At 37.2% G+C, this 17742-nt stretch overlaps 1 protein-coding gene across 4 annotated transcripts in view; it reads right to left on the bottom strand.

Annotated features, from left to right (window-relative positions):
• ldb2a (LIM domain binding 2a) overlaps positions 1-17742 on the bottom strand; it is a 173036-nt gene that overhangs the window by 38431 nt on the left and 116863 nt on the right. For all 4 annotated transcript variants that reach the window (XM_020917635.2, XM_020917636.2, XM_055159519.1 and 1 more), the window contains exons 4-5: positions 9546-9668; positions 938-1021 (exon numbers count right to left, since the gene is read on the bottom strand). In XM_020917635.2, the coding sequence (XP_020773294.1) occupies positions 938-1021; positions 9546-9668 (207 nt within the window). The remainder of the gene's footprint in view (positions 1-937; positions 1022-9545; positions 9669-17742) is intronic.

Genomic DNA, 17742 nt, shown 5'->3' with positions numbered 1-17742 from the left:
CGAGTCCAGTCAAATGAAGCTCACAGAGGCCTGCAGTTATAGAGTTAATTTGGACCTGTGTTCCATATTAGGCATAGGAATATATTTATGGACATAATTGCAAAACAACAGCATCTTACAGAGCGGGTTAATACAAATATCTTTTTAAGACAAATTTTTATCAGTTGGCCTTCCTTTAACTTGATCTTATTCCTTATTTATTTTTATTTGTATTTATTTATTTATTTTTTAATAATTTATTGGATTGTTTGCAACACTGTTTGTTTTTGTAAGCCTTCTGCATGCTATTTTTATTCTTTTTTGTATTGTTCTTTGCTGCTTGTACAGTGCTTTATGAACAAAGATTTATTATTATTATTATTTTAAGATCAAAATGTCGAGGCTCACTGCAGCATTTACAAAGAGAGAGGAGTGACAGTTTTTCAATGTAAAGTCAACTGGAGCCGATGGAAGTTCCCGGAAGTTTCCCCATGCTCACTTTCTATTTGGAACGCAGCAACTAGGAGGATAGCTATTTCCATTTATACAGACGATCTTATCTTAGCCATGCTGCTAATTTGTAATTTCGAACTGCCACAATCCTCATATGTACCAGAAGATGGCATCAGACACCTAATCCAAATGTTCCTTAAAGGGACGGTCTGGAATTTTGGGCATAGGACCTCATTTCCTAGTTACAAGGACTGGATGGAATATATTAAAAAGTGCCTAAACACATCTCCAACACTAGGGCTAACTAGGAAATGAGGTCCTGTGTCCAAAATTCCTGACTGCCTTTAACATTAACATCAAAAGAGAATACTCCAAATAATATATATAGAAAACCTACAAACTACCAAAGTTATTTTCTTTCTGTCAGCACAAACATATAATAAACAGAGACACTGACGGTCACAGATTTTGTCACATGTAAACATTGTTGACATGTTAGTCTTACCCTGAGGTAGTTGAGGGTGAAGTTGGTCAGACCCATTCGAGTGATGTTTTTGGACAGTTGCTCCAGCACCTGAGGGTCTTGTGCCTAAAGCCAAGCACAGAAACACAGCAGAAATTAAAATCAATGTTAAAAGAATACAATGTACTAGGGTTTTTACATTTTTACTTTGCAATTGTATTGTTTTATTCTGTGCACACGATTAAACTAATTGTTCCAAGCATACAAACACGCTGTAGTCAAACTGAGTATTATTGACATTTATGATAATTGCAAGTCTAATTTGATGCTCTCATCATGTTAATTAGTTTAACTCTAAGTCTGATAAATGGCTGTGTTTGGTGCATAATTTAGGCATGCAACAATCCAGATTTTTCAGTTCCAGAATGAAATAAGACAAAACTGATCATAATCCTAAACATTCTGAGTCTTTCTGGGCCAACTATGACCGCTAAAGAGTCATCAATTTATATGTCCAACCAGGATATAAGGTGAAACGATATTTGGAAACTGATATCTGATCTAGCAAACAGATTCACCGCTGATATCTGCCTTTTATCATTTTACAAGTGCTTGCACACTTTAAAAATTGCAGTTGAAGTCAAATATTGTTTTTGGTGGATTTAGCAAAAATCTGCAAAAACAAAAGTAGTTGCAAATCAATTTTACTTCAATTTTGACTTGAATCACGTTTCTCAACCTGTGATATGGGGATAACTTGGGTCTTGGTTTGCTCCGGGTTTGGTCATAGTTGGTCATTTTAGTCCTACATTTACAGTAAAATGCAATTCCTGGTTTGTTCCTCTTCCAATTTTCCAGAATCCTTTTATTTAAAGACCAAACATTTTTTCTGAACAGCCACCCAGTTTGTAAATCTCTTCTGAATAGATCTGCAAGTGTCACTATGTCATTGTTATATTTTCCTGGGCTTCAGGATGATGAAAAATTAGATCTGTTGCTATAGTAATTAACAATTTAACGGAAAATATTTTATCTTTGAATGGTGAAAGTCCTCAAAATGATGGCAATAACATGACAGCTCAAGCCCATGATATAAGCTGATTGTTATTGCATTTCAATACAACTACAAAGTCATCTGACAGGTAACATCCACGCTACCTTAGAATCTAGAACTGTAAAATAAAAGATTTAAATGTGAAGTTTCAATACGCCATAACAAAGTACAAAGAGCCTACTACAAACATTAATATAATATAATGACAGCTGCTGGTTAAAAACTTCTATAAAACCATATCTCTACAAACTTCTTCAAAATAATCTGACAATGGAAAAAAGTGGTTGATATTGACAGTGCAAAAACAAAGGCGGGTATAAGGAGCCCTCTTAGATTCAGCAGCTCATGAAAAATGCATTATTCTTGCTGCGGAGGAAAGAAAGTCAAGAGGGAAGCCGGGAGTTTGATTGACAGCCCGACCGGAGCACTCGGTATTATTGGCACCACAATCAAAATGGCTTCTCTCAGGTAGAATTAGGCTAAACGTATGGGACTATGATTTGGGTTGATGTGGTGATAGACAGTGAAGGGAAAGAGGTGGTGGCCAAAAATGGATAAATATTTCAAAACAGCAGAGACAAAAATAAGGATGTCAAGAAAGACCGGTAAGAAGTTCACACGTTCAAACTGAATATGAACTTGACAATGATGACAACTGTAATGATGATTTGACAATTAAAAGTAAATAAATGGCAGTAATGTTTTGTATTTTGGTTCTTAAGTCGTCCAATCAGAAAGCAGAATGAACTTCATGTAGTGTTGTCACAATACGGAAATAGACTCAATACTCAATATTGGTTCTGATACCACAATTATAATAAAAAAACACTCTTTCTTTAGACTAGGGGTGCCCACAGTTATTCATCATGCGAGCTACTTATAAAATGACCAAGTCAAAATGATCTGCCTACTACAAAGCCAAGCAAACTGTACTGTACTTAAACACTCTGCACCCTTTTTTTTTGTACCCTCACCCACAGTTTGAGAACCCCTTCTTTAAGAGAACTTCCAGTGGCACTTTACACAAAACTGAAAGGATTTTTAAACCATTTTTTTCAAGTTCCTAACTGTAATCTAACACATTGAGGAGGGAGCCTGTGTGCGCTGTACGCAGGGAGGAGAGAGACCACAAAAAGAGGAGCGGCATGCTGAAGTGAGGCAGATGGACAGGTAGTATGTTCTAAAAAGTTTAACCTGCTCTGTGATACATGCTGGTACACGCTGTTACGGACAAGCCACGTGCACGAAGTGTGTGTGTTTGTGGTGTGTAGCAGAGTATCCGCGGGTTCCAAATGAGCGCACAGGCTGCAGTGAGATGCTCCCGCACGCCAGTATAAGTTTATTGCCGACAGCAGCGGCCGTAATGAAATATGATCACACTCTGACTCGTGTCAGCCCTTGAGTGAGAGAAAAGACGGAGTCCAAACGCAATCGAGTCCGTGACGAGCCGTCTATCCACAATACCTTGGCTATCAACTGGTAGATCCCAATCAATGTATTGGGCACCCTGCTTTAAACAATAGACATTAAATCATAGTACTTTCTTTTATAATACTAAGTGGTTTTATATCTGTGTAATCCCTCAGTGGTCCACAAAGTTTCCATAGTGATCCAAGTGCGTATACTAGTCTATGTGCTCTTATATTTGTTCTGATACAGCTCAAGATCATTCTAAAACTCTTCAGGAAAGGTTCATTTCTGTCCTGTGAATGTGATTTTTTTTTTTTTAGTATCAATACATACTCAAGTATCCGATTTTCGATACTTTTGATTGATTGCATTTATATAGCGCCTTTCAAGATACCCAAAGCGTTTCACAGCTCTTTTCTCAGTTTTTTTTTCTTCAGTTTTTTCTTTTGAACAACCCTAGCTCTTCTATAACTTTCAGTTGCCAAATTCTAATAAAATCAGTTGATATGATGTAGTTTCATGACAAGTAAGGCGGCATGTTACAGCTATAAACTTAAACCTTACAAGTATTTTTTAAAAATAGGTAAGTAAAAGTTAATCTCCATCCCTAATAATGTTGTGTCCCTGGGCAAGACATTTCCCCTACTGACCAAATCAAAATACATGTGGTTGGCTGTGAATCAATGACCTGCTCTGGTAAATTAGTGAATGTCTTTCTTCACTCTTCACCCTAATTTTCTACTTAATTCTACCCTGTCTATAAGTCTAAATCATCAGCTGCGCTTTATAACAACTAGTGTTAATAAAACAGAAAGAAATACTTCATTTATAAAGAAGAAATTGTTTGTATGTATGATTCAGGATTAGTTACAACTTAATTGAGGAGTTACTAAGCCTGAATCAATGTAAATAAACTATTTGTTGAAAATTAAGTCTTTCTTCATGGTTTAGTGAGGCTACTTAAGTGCAGTTATTTAAAAAAAATCAATGGAAAAAAAACAAAAAACACTGACCTATGAGATATTATAATTCTGTACTTTCAAATATGCTAACTGCTCTACTTCAACCCAGATTAAACTTATTCAACTTCTGTGAAACTTTTCCCTCCCTACCGGCCCGCGCTCCTCACTCATAATTGATTCATGCATCATTCTGGGCTTTAACTTCGTAAACTTTGAGAAATAAGTGGAATAAGACTGAACCAGATTTTCTTTTCCCCCATCTACTACCACCAGCACCACCAACCAACCCCCCAGAGGACCGGCGCTATAGTCCAGCAAGCGCACTTCAAAACTGGGCTCTCCTCAGCTCCTGCCTCCCTGCCTGCCTGCTCCATAGCGTATGCAAGATCTCCTCTCCCCTGCGCTTTCCCGTTCGCTTTCATTAGTCTAGGCAACGATCAAAAGAGTCAAGCACACTCGCTCAAATCAGAACACATCTCCTCCACAATGCCATGCCCGGCTCTCCCAGTCTCTCTTTCTCCAGGAATTAGCCAATACCCACAGGGGCCAATTTATGGACCAGTGAAATTCATATGAAGATTTGGACAAAGAGTGAAAAAAAAAAGGTTCAAAAAAGGTTGTTCATGCGACGATGCTCCGAACACACCTTTAGTTTAGTCTGTGTAGGTAAATAAAAGTACTGGTAAATCCGATAGAACAGTGAATGTAACATCACATTTTAAGGTGTATTGTGTTGAATTGACTTTTTTGAGGGTTAAGCAATGGTTTAAGGCTTCTCTATCAAAAACATGTATCGAAACACAGGGTCCCAGTAGATGACGCCATATAGTGATCCTATCCAAAGCATGCCATTCACTTAAACTACTTCATTACAGAATACATAATGAGGAATTTTAACCTGTTGTTCATATGTATATTATAATAACCTAGAAGTTCTCAAATATTAATGTTAATTAGCCAATGGGATAAAAATATATAGGATTTTACGTTTATGTTAATTATCCGTCTTTATTCAATCCATTTGCTTTTTTTTGTCTATTATACTGAATTATAACTTTGAGAACAAGTTCTACAACCTAGAATTTTACAGAAATAATCAGGCAACAGTTTTTTAATGGGGCATCTCTTTAGGTATGGTTAAACTCAGAGTAGAGACACTGTTCCTCATACTGGATTATGTAGGAGCAGTTGTAAGACAGTACATACAGTTCAATGTGTCAGCAAACACAGTAGTTAAATGTAATATTATTTATTTATTTATTTATTTCATTCATAAAGCATAAAAAGACATCGACAGTGTCACAACATCAAACACACAAGAAATGAATGAAAAGGAGCAGAAAGAAGAAAAAATCTTATGTTATCTGCCCCCCTTTCCTTTTTCAAGACAAAACATCAACACTGATCGTCACTAAACATTCCATATCAGTTCAGGCACAATTACTGATCAATTGCAAACAGTAAATCTTCATTATTATACACAAATTAGTTTTCTTTTTTATACAGACACAGTGCATTCGATTTTATATGTTTTTTAAATGTCATCATTGTACTTGATTCTTTTATTTCTTTGTCAAGACTATTCCATAAGTGAACTCCTTTCACAGCGACACTTCGCTCCATAACCTTGGTTCTGAATCTGGGTTTTTTAAACATGTAGGTTCCTTTTAAATTGTAGTGGCTTGTTCTCATCTCAAACAGTTTTTGAATATTTACAGGTAATAAATTACACTTTGCTTTATCCATGACTTTGAGGATACTTAAGTCAACAATATCCTGCACTTTTCAACACTTTAAGTTGAACAAATATTGGGTTGGATGGCTCTCTACAATGACTGCTGGTGATAATTCTCAAGGCCCTTTTTTGTAAAATAAATAAAGGTTGTAGGTAAGTTTTACATGTTGAACCCCAAATTTCCACACAGTACATCAGATATGGTACAATTATAGAGTTAAACAAAGTTAATAATGCTGTACTATTTAGTGAGAACTTTATTTTATGCAGAACAGCAATGGCTTTGGAAATGTTGCCTTTTGTGTACTTTATATGAGATCTCCAGTTTAGACCTTCATCAATCATAACTCCTAAAAATTTAGTTTCATTTACTCTTTGAATTTGTATCCCATCTATTTCTAAAGTTATGTTGTCTTTTTTCTTTTTATCATTAAATAAAATGAAATTTGTTTTTTTAACATTCATAATCAATCCATTTAAATCAAACCAATATTTTACTTTTCTTAGCTCTTTGTTAACTTTACTTGTGACCTCTTTTATGTCTTTTCCAGAGTAAAATAATGTTGTGTCATTATATCAATATCAATCTGCTGCACCAATAACAGTATCCAGTGTGAAATAAACTACTTGAGTTAAAGTGATATTAACCATCTATCACATTTATGCAAATTTTTGTGCTTTTTGATGAAAAATTTTACTCTGCAAAATGAGTGTAAATAATGCACATTTTACAATATTTTAATGCAGTGACTTTATGAAAAAATGTAGATAAAAAGGGTTAAAACATTAAAATAATAATAATAATTATCATTATGTTGGTTGAGTAAATAAAAAGTTTCAAACAACATGAATCTTCTGATTTTTGTTTATAGCCAAATGAATTTCAAGTGTACAAAAATGCGCTCTAATACCTTTTTTTTTGTTAACTATGCCATTGCCAAAAAAAAAAAAGATTTTGAAAAATTATGGCTGATAAACTTTGACCTACATTAGGCACTTAAAATGGAACCAAAAAAAATCCCAGTTTCCATCAAGCATGTGGAAGATATTTCACTTTGTGATTTTTAAGTAAGAAATGTGTTGACTTTATGAAAGAAAGTCGGCAATTAAAAAGTTAAAAATATTTGAAAATGCAAATTCAATTATAAGGTGAAAAAAAAAAAGTTTGAAAAAATGTTAATCCTCTGATTCTTTTTATAGCCAAATGAAAGTCGGTTACTCAAAGTCAACTTTTTTAAAGGTTAAGGGTTAAGAACGTCACAACTGCTAATTTCAGCCAAATGCATGCTGTTGTACACTCCACATTATTGTTGTATTTCTTCATTGTTAGCTTCTAAAATGTTTTATAAAAATAGACTTAAACTGTGCCACATTGAACCAGCTGCTTTCTTTCCTCCACAAAGTCGTGCTCCCTGCAGAGTACAGCCTGCTCCGACTCCGAGACCCCACGGTTCAGCCACTGTACACTTAGTGGAATTAAGCAGATTATTCATTCGACCTTGTTTTTTTTTTTCGTCTTTTTTCAGATGAGGGCCTGTTTCGTTTTTTATCCTGGGTGGCCTTTGAAGTCGGAAAATAAATTGGTTTGCAGAAATCCCTCCAGACTGCTTTGTTGGCGTTTAAATTTCATACGCTCATGAATGCCTCGTAAAGTGGCCCGGCAGAGTGCGCGGACCCTCGTTAGCACAAGAGACCTGGCTGTGGAACTTACACATGATATCATCACAACTGTTTCACTCATCTTAATCTATATTTGTTACTGTATAGAATATAATATGCATAGTCAGTTTACCTAAAGCTCCCTATACTTGGTTGCAAGTGGGAATGATTTGCGCAAGAAACATTAAAGTTTTATTGCCTCACATTTTATATCATAAGGATTTTACTGGACAAATATATTCAACCATGTGTGCAACAATTCGAGTCTGCATGTCATTAGATAAGGAACGCTAGCTCTGGAGTTTGTTAGAATTGATTCAAAGTAATAAAAAGTCCTGGGAAAGTTACAATATATGTGATAAACTTGGATTCTGCAAGGGTACAGACAAAAATGAGTATTACATTTAAATTTAAGACTTTTGGAGAATGCGTGGGTTGTCAAGTTAAAGAGGCTCTACGTAACTTTTCTGGTGGCGGTTTCAGAACTTTCCTGGTGGAGATGTTATTACTTGCCTGGAATCTTCTACAGTATGGCATTAAGTTTCACTTCTTGGAAAGAAGCGTTAGGATTCGATCGCTCAACGGTAGGCAGGTACTTTTTTATTTAACCAATCACTGCTATTTGGTTGTGACATATGTAATGCGCCATTAACGGGGCTAACTTGTATATTAAGCTTTTCCCAAATCCCATAGGAAAAAGGGCAATAAAGTCTTTTCCTTTGATAAAATTCACCAAACATTCTTTTTGTTCCAATTTTTAATCCACAATCTCGGGAATCGTTGCCAACAAAGAATATATGGCTCTTTGCTGATTGGCTGGTGCCCGGACTCGCACTTCCATGGTTCTTGCAAACCGTCTAGTGTATTCTGATTCCTGACCTGAAATTGAAGAAAGCATTAGGTGGCGCCAGCCTGGCTAATTAAACCTGTCACCTATCAGTCTATCAGCACCAACTGTATTTGAAACACATGCAAGATATACAAGTTTAATGCCATACTGTGGAACATTCCAGGCATACAAACAGCCTCCTAAAATACGTCTGTAGCCGCACGCTACGATATTATCATGATATGCATCTCATGGTATGATATTTATTGTGATATTTTAGAGAAGATACTAGATGGGATACTTATTGTTTTTAAAATACCTTAACAAGACCCAATGCAAATCAGTACTGTCAAAATCCCAAGAATTAAAACCACATGGCTCATTTGCATAAACTATAAGCATTAAAAAAAAAAAAAAGCTGTGGTCAGCTGTCAGACTAAAGGAGACGACTCAGTGGAATATGTGTGTTCTTTCTGTGACAGAGGATGTGCTGCTGATGGTGAGTCTGTTCCATGCGTATATGGTGTTGGAGATGGTTCAATTTTTCTTTTCAGAGATTATACCTGTGCTTATTATAAGTGCGCAGGTTTAGAGCAGCTCTTTATTTAACAGCAGTCATTTCATTCACGTACTCTCACTTTATATGTTGATATATGTTGGCTACTGCTGCACTAAAAACATTGACTGTAAAGAGTGAAAGGTGTGAATAACTCTCATAAGTGGTGGGGGATGTTGTGCTTGTTGTAGTCTCCTCACTGCTAATTCCTCCTCCTTGGTCCTTATAGTTGATCTCATGACGTCGCTCTCAGAGGTCAGCAAAAAGGAGAAGGACAAGGAAGGACAAAGAAGGAGGTATTTTTGCTCATTTTCGGACAGAGCCTCAGTCTATAGTTTGAAAAATTATGAAAAAAATAAGTATTTCACTGTTGCTCGGTCATGGCATCAATAATGGTGTAAAAAAAATTGTGTAGTTAAAATACTGAGTATTGATTATCACTCACATGCATGGCCAGGATGCTGCGGGGGATGAGTTCTCTGTACTGTCTGATGGTAAAGTGCCACGTTTTGATCCTCATCAGGTCATCGAAGGCAAACTCCAGTATCAAACGGCCCTCTGTACACACCTGCACACAACACAAAACAATAATGTGATAGAAATACTTTGACATAATGACACTGTGGTTACGCAAAATGCTGCAAAATGCAAAACATACATCCAGGAGTGAATAAAAAGATGAACAAAGACTATCAAAGGTCACTGGTTGTCACATTTCATCATCATTAAGTGATATAAAATAACAGAAAGATTAGGGTAAACATTTCATTCATAGGGTCATATTACATTATTTTCTGATCTGTTATAATGTTGTTTCCTCTTCACACATACCTGGAGTTTGTTTTGTTTTATTCACACATGTTAACACACAAACTCTGCATATTTAGGCTGTATTCCCTTAAACAGAAAACACTCTGTTCGACATTGTGAGGTCATGTGACTCAAGTGCTTGTGGTACGCGGGGGTACGCTGTCCACCCACTTTTCCTGACGTGAGATATAAAAAAAATAAATATAAAATAGCTACAACTTAAATGTCAAACCGGAGATACTGGCAATGGTGAAAACAACCTGCATAGGCTCATGGTATCTCCAGTACTGTCTTATAGAGAACTGAAGCAGGACTAAACTAGGACTAAACCAGGACTAAACCAGAAATTAATCAGGACTAAGTGTCTGGAAGGACCCGAAGGTGCACTTGCGTAGACTGTTGGGTGACCACAGGTGAAAGGACCAGCGCAGAGCTCCATGCTCCATGGGGCTAAGCGTAGCCATCCCCTTCACGCTTTGTGTACCCTGCTCTATGGGCTCGGGGTTCTCTCTCTCAAGTCCAAGATTAGTCCTGGTTTAGTCTTGGTTTAGTCCTGCTTTAGACCTGGTTTAGACCTGGTTTAGACCTGGTGTAGTCTTGGTTTAGTCTCGGTTTAGACCTGTTTTAGTCCTGGTGTATTCCTGTTTTAATCTTGGTTTAGTCCTGATTCAGTCCAGGTTCAGTTCTGGTTTATTCCTGATTTAGACCTGGTTTAATTCAGTGGTTCAGTCCTGGGCACATGTGTTGTATCCTATAATTTATGATCTGTACGTGATTATGAATGGCGTGGGTGGGCGGGATTCATCACATCGATGACGTCACAAATCGCGCACCCCCACTTAAAAAATCCCTACCACACCACTGCTTAAACATGTGTGAATGAAACAAAACACAACTCCAGGTCAGTGTTTGATAAGGCAACATCATTACAACATGTCTCAAAGCTTACAGTCCATTTTGTTTAATATAAGACCTTTAAACCATTAACCCAAGGCTTAAGAGCTGAACTTTTATGTTGTATATAGTTTACAAAAAGAGAGAGAAAGCAACAAGCTAATACTGGGGAAGACAGAGAAAGCTTATTGATTGGGCATTGCTTGGAATGAATACCAGAACCCTGGCGCCAGAGAATACAGAAAAAGTCTGCAACTTTTACCAAAAGTACAACTAAACAAAAATGTAGACTGGAGACTGGATTCAAGCTTCCATTAAAACAGCACGATTTTAATGTATTCTTTTAATAAAGTCCCATACTATGCAGCAAATACAAACTCATACAAAGCCAAAGTAACAAGCAGTGTACATGAGAAGGTGCATTATACTGATCTGAGATGAAATAGAAAAGTACTATTTGTTTGACTTACAAATGGTGTTTTCATGATACTAAAATTTCAAACTTGATTTCAATATTAAGTAGGGATGTAACAATAACCGAAATATCGTGATATTGTACCGTCAAAGTTCTCACAATAATATCGTGGACTCTTCTCTCTTTGCTTAAATTAAGAGTCATGGTGCAGCAATAGCTCAAAAAAGACATAGAGAACTACACAGACCATGATCCTTTGCTCCATTTCAATGTAGACTACAAGAAAAAATAACAGTTGTTAGCACTTTTACGTCTTAGTTCTTTGGATTAAATCTTGTCAAGGCATTTTAAGTGGAAAAAGTTGCATATTAACAGTTTTGCTAGCTCCACAAAATATCGCAATAAATATCGTACCCTGAGATGTATATCGTGAAAACCGAGAGATTTGGATATCGTTACATCCCTAATCGTGAGCCTCCCCACCATATCGGGAGCTTTCCCAAGATATCGCAATAAATATTGTACCATGAGGTTCATACCGTGACGATACAGTATTGTGAGATTTGCATATCGTTACACCCCTAATATTAAGGTATAAACTTGATATTTAACACTGATTCCGATACTACAATGATAATTCGAATCTTTATTTAGACCATACAGTGTGATTTTCAACATAATAATAGTACTTTCTTTTGTATTACCTTATATCTATGTAATCCCTCATTTGTCCAGGTAGGATTCATAGTGGTCCATGGGCGTATACTAGTTTATGACTCTTATACTTGTTCTGATACAGCTCAAGATCATTCTAAAGCTATTCAGGTTTATTTCTGTCCTCTGAATGTGACTTTTTAGTACTGACCTGCTCAAATCTAGTTCACTACTATACTATAACTAGTATCGATTAGGGATGTAACAACATCTAAATCTCACAGTACGATATTATCATGATATTCATTTCACGGTAAAATATTTATTGTGATATTTTGGAGTGGTTAATAAAACTGTAGACAGGATACTTTTTGCATTTAAAACACCTTAACAAGACGTAGGTTGGAATCATTATTATCATAATCTCAAGAAGAAGTAAAAAACATATAACTTCATGTTGTCTGCACTGAAATTAATCATGGGATATGTAGTTCCTGATGTGTTTTTAGCAGTTGCTACTATAAAACCATGCATTAACCAAAGGAACTTGTAATTCAATATATTGTGACAGTTCTCGATATTACTGTGAGCGTTTTAACGATACGATATCACAATATTTCAGTTATTGCTAGATCCCTAGTATCTATTAGTATCTGATTTTCGATACTTTTGACATCCCTACTTACAAAAATAAATACATAAATGAATAAATAAAATAATAAAACATGAAAAAAACAATTAAAATATCCATGGTATATAACATACGTGACTCAACTCTTTATATTGGATCTCTACGTGTGTTGTACGGCTACTTTACACCACAACAAAAACAGCACATAAATGCATGTTTATTGAACCCGGCCTGTCCCATTTCCATAAAAATCCCTGCAAGGTTTTCTTTCCTGGTTTGGAATTTTCTCAAGGACTATTACTCTCACTATATTTACTCCTCATTCAGTGGCTGTGTCCTTGGGCTTGCACCATTCTAGCTCATTGGCAAAATGCGAAAATAAATGTAATCTGGAGAGGCTAGTGTTTACGGCGCAGACAGAAAGAACTTTAGGTCAGAGAGAATGAGAGGGGGAGAGAGAGAGAGAGGGAGAGAGAGAGAGTTGCCAATTAGGAAAGAAAAAAAAAAAAAAAAAAAAAAACATTACATTTTTCCTATTGGTCCCTTTGGCTGAATCCAGAGCTCGCCCGGGCCTTGTTCGGTTGCTGTGACAACCAAAATAGAGTGAGAAATAGAAAAGAGTGAGAGATAAAGGGAGGAGAAACAGACAGAGTGAGGGGGGTGGAGGAAGAGAAATAGATAAAGGGAGTAAAGGATAGGAGAAAGGGATAGATAGAGTGAGTGACACAGAGCGATAGATAGTAAGAGAGAGACAAAGAAAGATAGATGAAGTGTAGAAAAGAAAAGTAGGGTAGTTAAAGGGTAGTGGAGGGACAGTCTGAGAGAGAGAGAGAGAAACAGAGGGGGTGGAGGGAGAGAAATAGTTAAAGGGACGGAGAGGGAAGCTAAAGAGCGAGGGTGAAAGAAAGTGGGGAGAACAGGGTGGAGGGAGGGAGACATAAAGTAAGAGAAAGACAAGTTAGAGAGAGAGGAAGACAAAGAAAAAAAAGGAGAAGATCAAGAGAGGTGGAGGCAGCGTCAGAGAGAGAGAGACAGATACAAAGAGAGAAGGAGAGAGAGGTGGAGAGAGAGAAAGAAAGTGTGAAGGGGATAGAGGGAGAGAGAGAGAGGACAAAAGAAAGCGAAACATGCAAAGAGAAAAACGAGAGGAGGGTGAGTCAGTGTGAGAGAGAGAGGGATAAAAGAGGAAAGAGTGAGAGAGTAAAAAGAGAGAGAGGAAGGTGGAGGGAGAGTCAGATACAGATAGAGAGAGAGAAAAAAATCAGCTGATTAGTTGGCATGGCAACGGGAGAAATGTAATCCCAGTAGACACACTCTAATCAATGCCCCCAGCACAGATGGTCTCCCGAGGATCAACAAGAAAGAGGCTAGCGGCCATAGCCACCCCCCACCCCCCCTCCTATCTCACCCCCCCCTCACCCAATACTCCCCCCGCCCTCACCCCTACAACCACAACCACGTGACCCAACATTAACTACAGGATGAAGAAGAAAATGTATTCCGAAAAGCCAACTGCACAATGCCAGGGAAGTGGTCAAACGTGGAACAATGTCTGAAAACAAAAATGTTTAAAGGTCCTGTATTCATGCAGTCAAAAACATACCCTGAGTTGTGTTTTGTTTCATTTACACATTTAGAGTTTTGAGTAATTTTGAGTAGTTTTGAGTAATCTGCATCCCTAAAGCTCAAAATTGCTGTACTCACCGACACTCTAGAATAACCTTAAATTGTGGATTTTTGTTTTAGCTTTTGTACAGTTGAGATTGTCCATAGAAAGTCTCTAATATTTGATGGTGCACTGAGGAGAGAAACAGTTTCAGTGAGGCTAAAACAATAGCTGTAACTTCAAAGTTAGGCAAAGCAGGGCTGAAATGATCAAAACGATTCTAATGAAGGTGTATGAATTTAAACAAATTGTGGAGGATTCCCTGCATTAGCACTTAATGACATCATAAGGTGGAACATAGTGTTTTTTTGTTTGAGAGAAGAACTCAAAAAGAACCTAAAGTTGCTTTTCAACACATGTGAAATACAACTCAACAGTCAAAAATAGAGCAATATTGGCTCTTTAAAATAAACTACAGTTGTGGATCATTCAGAGCTCCCATGTGGTCTTAGAAAGTACACTACGGTACACTACTGCCCAAACTCCACTAGTTAAAATCATTAGTTAAAGTTTAAATAGTCAGCTTTAATCTCTCTGAATTGTCGTCTGATATCCTTTCAGACTTGTGAAGTGCGTAAATGCCAAATGGGCTTGTCCGGGTTAAGACTGGATTACACAAAACAACATTTAGAAATAATCCGGTAATGCTGCTTAATGGACAAATATTTTATTGTAGTCATTATTTTATTTTTGAAAAACTACTGAGGAAGTGTAGAAAATCTGACATGGCATTTATATACACAATGCAAAAAACTAAACAGTCTCTCTCTCACACATTTCAATTATTTCTGCATGGGTTGTCAAAAGTATCAAAAATCAGATACAGGTCAACTAGATACTCTTTTGAGCAAGTATCAATACTGAAAAAGTCACATTCACAGGACAGAAATGAACCTTTCCTGAATAGCTTTAGAATTATTTGGATCACTACTGAACCTACCTGGATGACTGACAGATTATTTTATTTGTATTTAATGTTGAAAATCACATTCTATTGTCTAAATAAAGAGTTTGAAGAATCGAGTTTGAAACACTAATCCAAGAACTGAATTACATTTCCAATCAGATCCTGTACATACAAGATCCATAAAAGTAATCTCACCTCATACTTCTATTCTGTTTACTTATAATACTTTACTCCTTACTCATAACAACAACAAAGGGCATTGAAATTCTGAAGTCATCCCGGCCATCAGTAGTTTAACAGTAGTCAGGTAGATTTATGGTGTTTACCCACAATCCTCTGCTGCTGTCCAGGTGCAAGAGCCTACAGTCAAAACACTATTGATTTCCATATCGTGCCAAGCGCAGTCTCATTCCTCTGTACCCTTTTTCTTTGTCCTGCTTTGTAACATGCACTCTCTTTACAAGACAACTTTAAAGGTCTTATATTGTGCAGAATTGACTCTTGTGAGATATAAGCCATGTTATAATGTTGTTACCTCCTCGAAAAACAGACCTGGATTTGTATTTTGTTTCATTCGCACATGTTTGAGTAATCCTGCATTATTTGTCTGTCTGCATCTCCAAAGCTCAAAATGCTCTGTTCCACCTTGTGATGTCATGAAGTTAACAGCTACCTTTTTGTTTATTACAGAGTGCTAATTCCAGGCCTGAAATCGTCCAGCTGATTCTAGTGAAGGTGTATGGAGTTTAAAAACACAGTGGAGAGGTGTTTTGAGGATAGAACTAGGTTTAGATTAGACAATTAGGCAAGAAATGTACATATAGCACAAAGTTATATGGCTTGAACCCATTTGTAGTAGTGCATAATGCTGCTGTGTCCTTTGGCAAGACACTTCAAATGGCAAGTAATTGTGCATTCAATTTGTTACGATATAATTAGTAGCCAAATTATAACAGATATTTACCTATAACACAAAAATTAGAGGTACTCTTTTAGTAACGCATACTGCTATTGTGACTTTTGGCAAGACACTTCAAGTAGCCTCTATTGCAGGGGTGGGCAAACTATGGCATGGGGGCCATATGCGGCCCTCTAATCTTTTTAATCCGGCCCTCCAAACTTGAATATTAATAATAATAATTTTCAGTGTTTTAAAAGTCATTTCAATAAATAGTAAATACCGTGGGACTTTAAAGACAGATATTTTGTTGTGATGCTTTGTAATGATTATCAATTATGGGATATTTCAGTAATTGTCAAGTAATTTTTTTCTCTTATGAGGTGGATTACCAAAAAACTCCATCCATGTGCTCCTGGTCCTGCCCTTCAGTCAAATTATAGAACCCTTTGTGGCCCATGAGTCAAAAACTTTGCACACCCCTGCTCTAGTGTGTGTATGAGGGGTCAGTGGAGTAATTCTTGGATTTGAATTGAATGTCTGATGATGGCTTTATTTGTTTTTTTTTTTCTTTTAAGATGAATAATAATGATAATAATGAATTAAAAGTTGGTCTAGTAAACAGTCCATCCCCTCCCAGTGAGCCTACATTGATTTAAAGCGCAGAGTCATAAATCAGAAAATTCCAGATTTCCAAGCTCAAAACAGTGTAACAAGAAGTGAACAACATGATAGTCTATGGAGTTCAGGGAATTGCTCACTTATACTGATTATTACAACTGTGAGATATAACATCACGATAGTGTACCTGTGATGTAGGCTCAGTGATATGGGAAAAAAAGAATGATAATTTGTATTTCCCATACTGATTGATCTTGATTTTCGCATGTTACTGTTAGTGGTATACACACATGCACATGCTCGATACTTAAGTTTCACTCATACATAGTGAGAAGCTAACTTTCTGTAACTTCAGAAGAAGAGGAGAGAAAAAGGAGAAAACAGAGGCACACAGAGGCAAACACACACACACAGTGGCACAGAGAGGCAGGTGCACACACACATAGGCTGACGCACACACACAAAGGCAGACGCAAACAAACAGAGATTTAAGTCAAAACTTGTGAACACATCAGGAGACAAAGGCTGCGTTCAGACTGCAGCCTGAAGTGACCCAAATCCGATTTTTTGGCTTCTATGTGACCTGTATCTGATCTTTTAATGACAGTCTGAACGACACAGATCAGATTTTTTCAAATGCGACCCAGGCCACTTGGATATGTGGGCCTGAAACCCATACATATCCGATCTTTTGACATGCGACTTCAGTGTGAACGGCCAAAGCGCATTCATTCGACCTACGCGTTATCAACAACTCACAAACGTCACTATTCTGCGCTGAAGTAGGTGAAAATTGTTAATGAACTCAGTGTCACTGAAGCGAAGCACATCTCCACTCACCACTCTTGGCTCCGTCTCCACATCCACATGTTCCTTTCAACGGACGTCGCTGCCGCTGTCCCACAAAACACCACAGCCAAAAACCTCGTCCTTCTCCTTCTCAATCTCCTCCTTAAAACAAGTAAGTGTTCTGGCTCCGGTACGAGAGGAACTTTAAAATCGCCAGGTGCTCAATGCTCGCGTCCATGTTTGGACAACTTCTGTAAACACAGAGCACGCTCGCTGCGGTTGACGTCATCGTGTCCTCCAGTGCGCATGCGGGACACTTTTGGGCCGTTTACTGTTCACACTGGTGATCACATACAA

The sequence above is a fragment of the Boleophthalmus pectinirostris genome, unplaced genomic scaffold (assembly GCF_026225935.1).
Source record: "Boleophthalmus pectinirostris isolate CB_2022bp ecotype Guang Dong unplaced genomic scaffold, ASM2622593v1 HiC_scaffold_23, whole genome shotgun sequence".
Lineage (NCBI taxonomy): Eukaryota > Metazoa > Chordata > Actinopteri > Gobiiformes > Gobiidae > Boleophthalmus > Boleophthalmus pectinirostris.
Note: the sequence above shows the minus strand (reverse complement) of the source record. Positions and strands in the feature narration are given on the sequence as shown.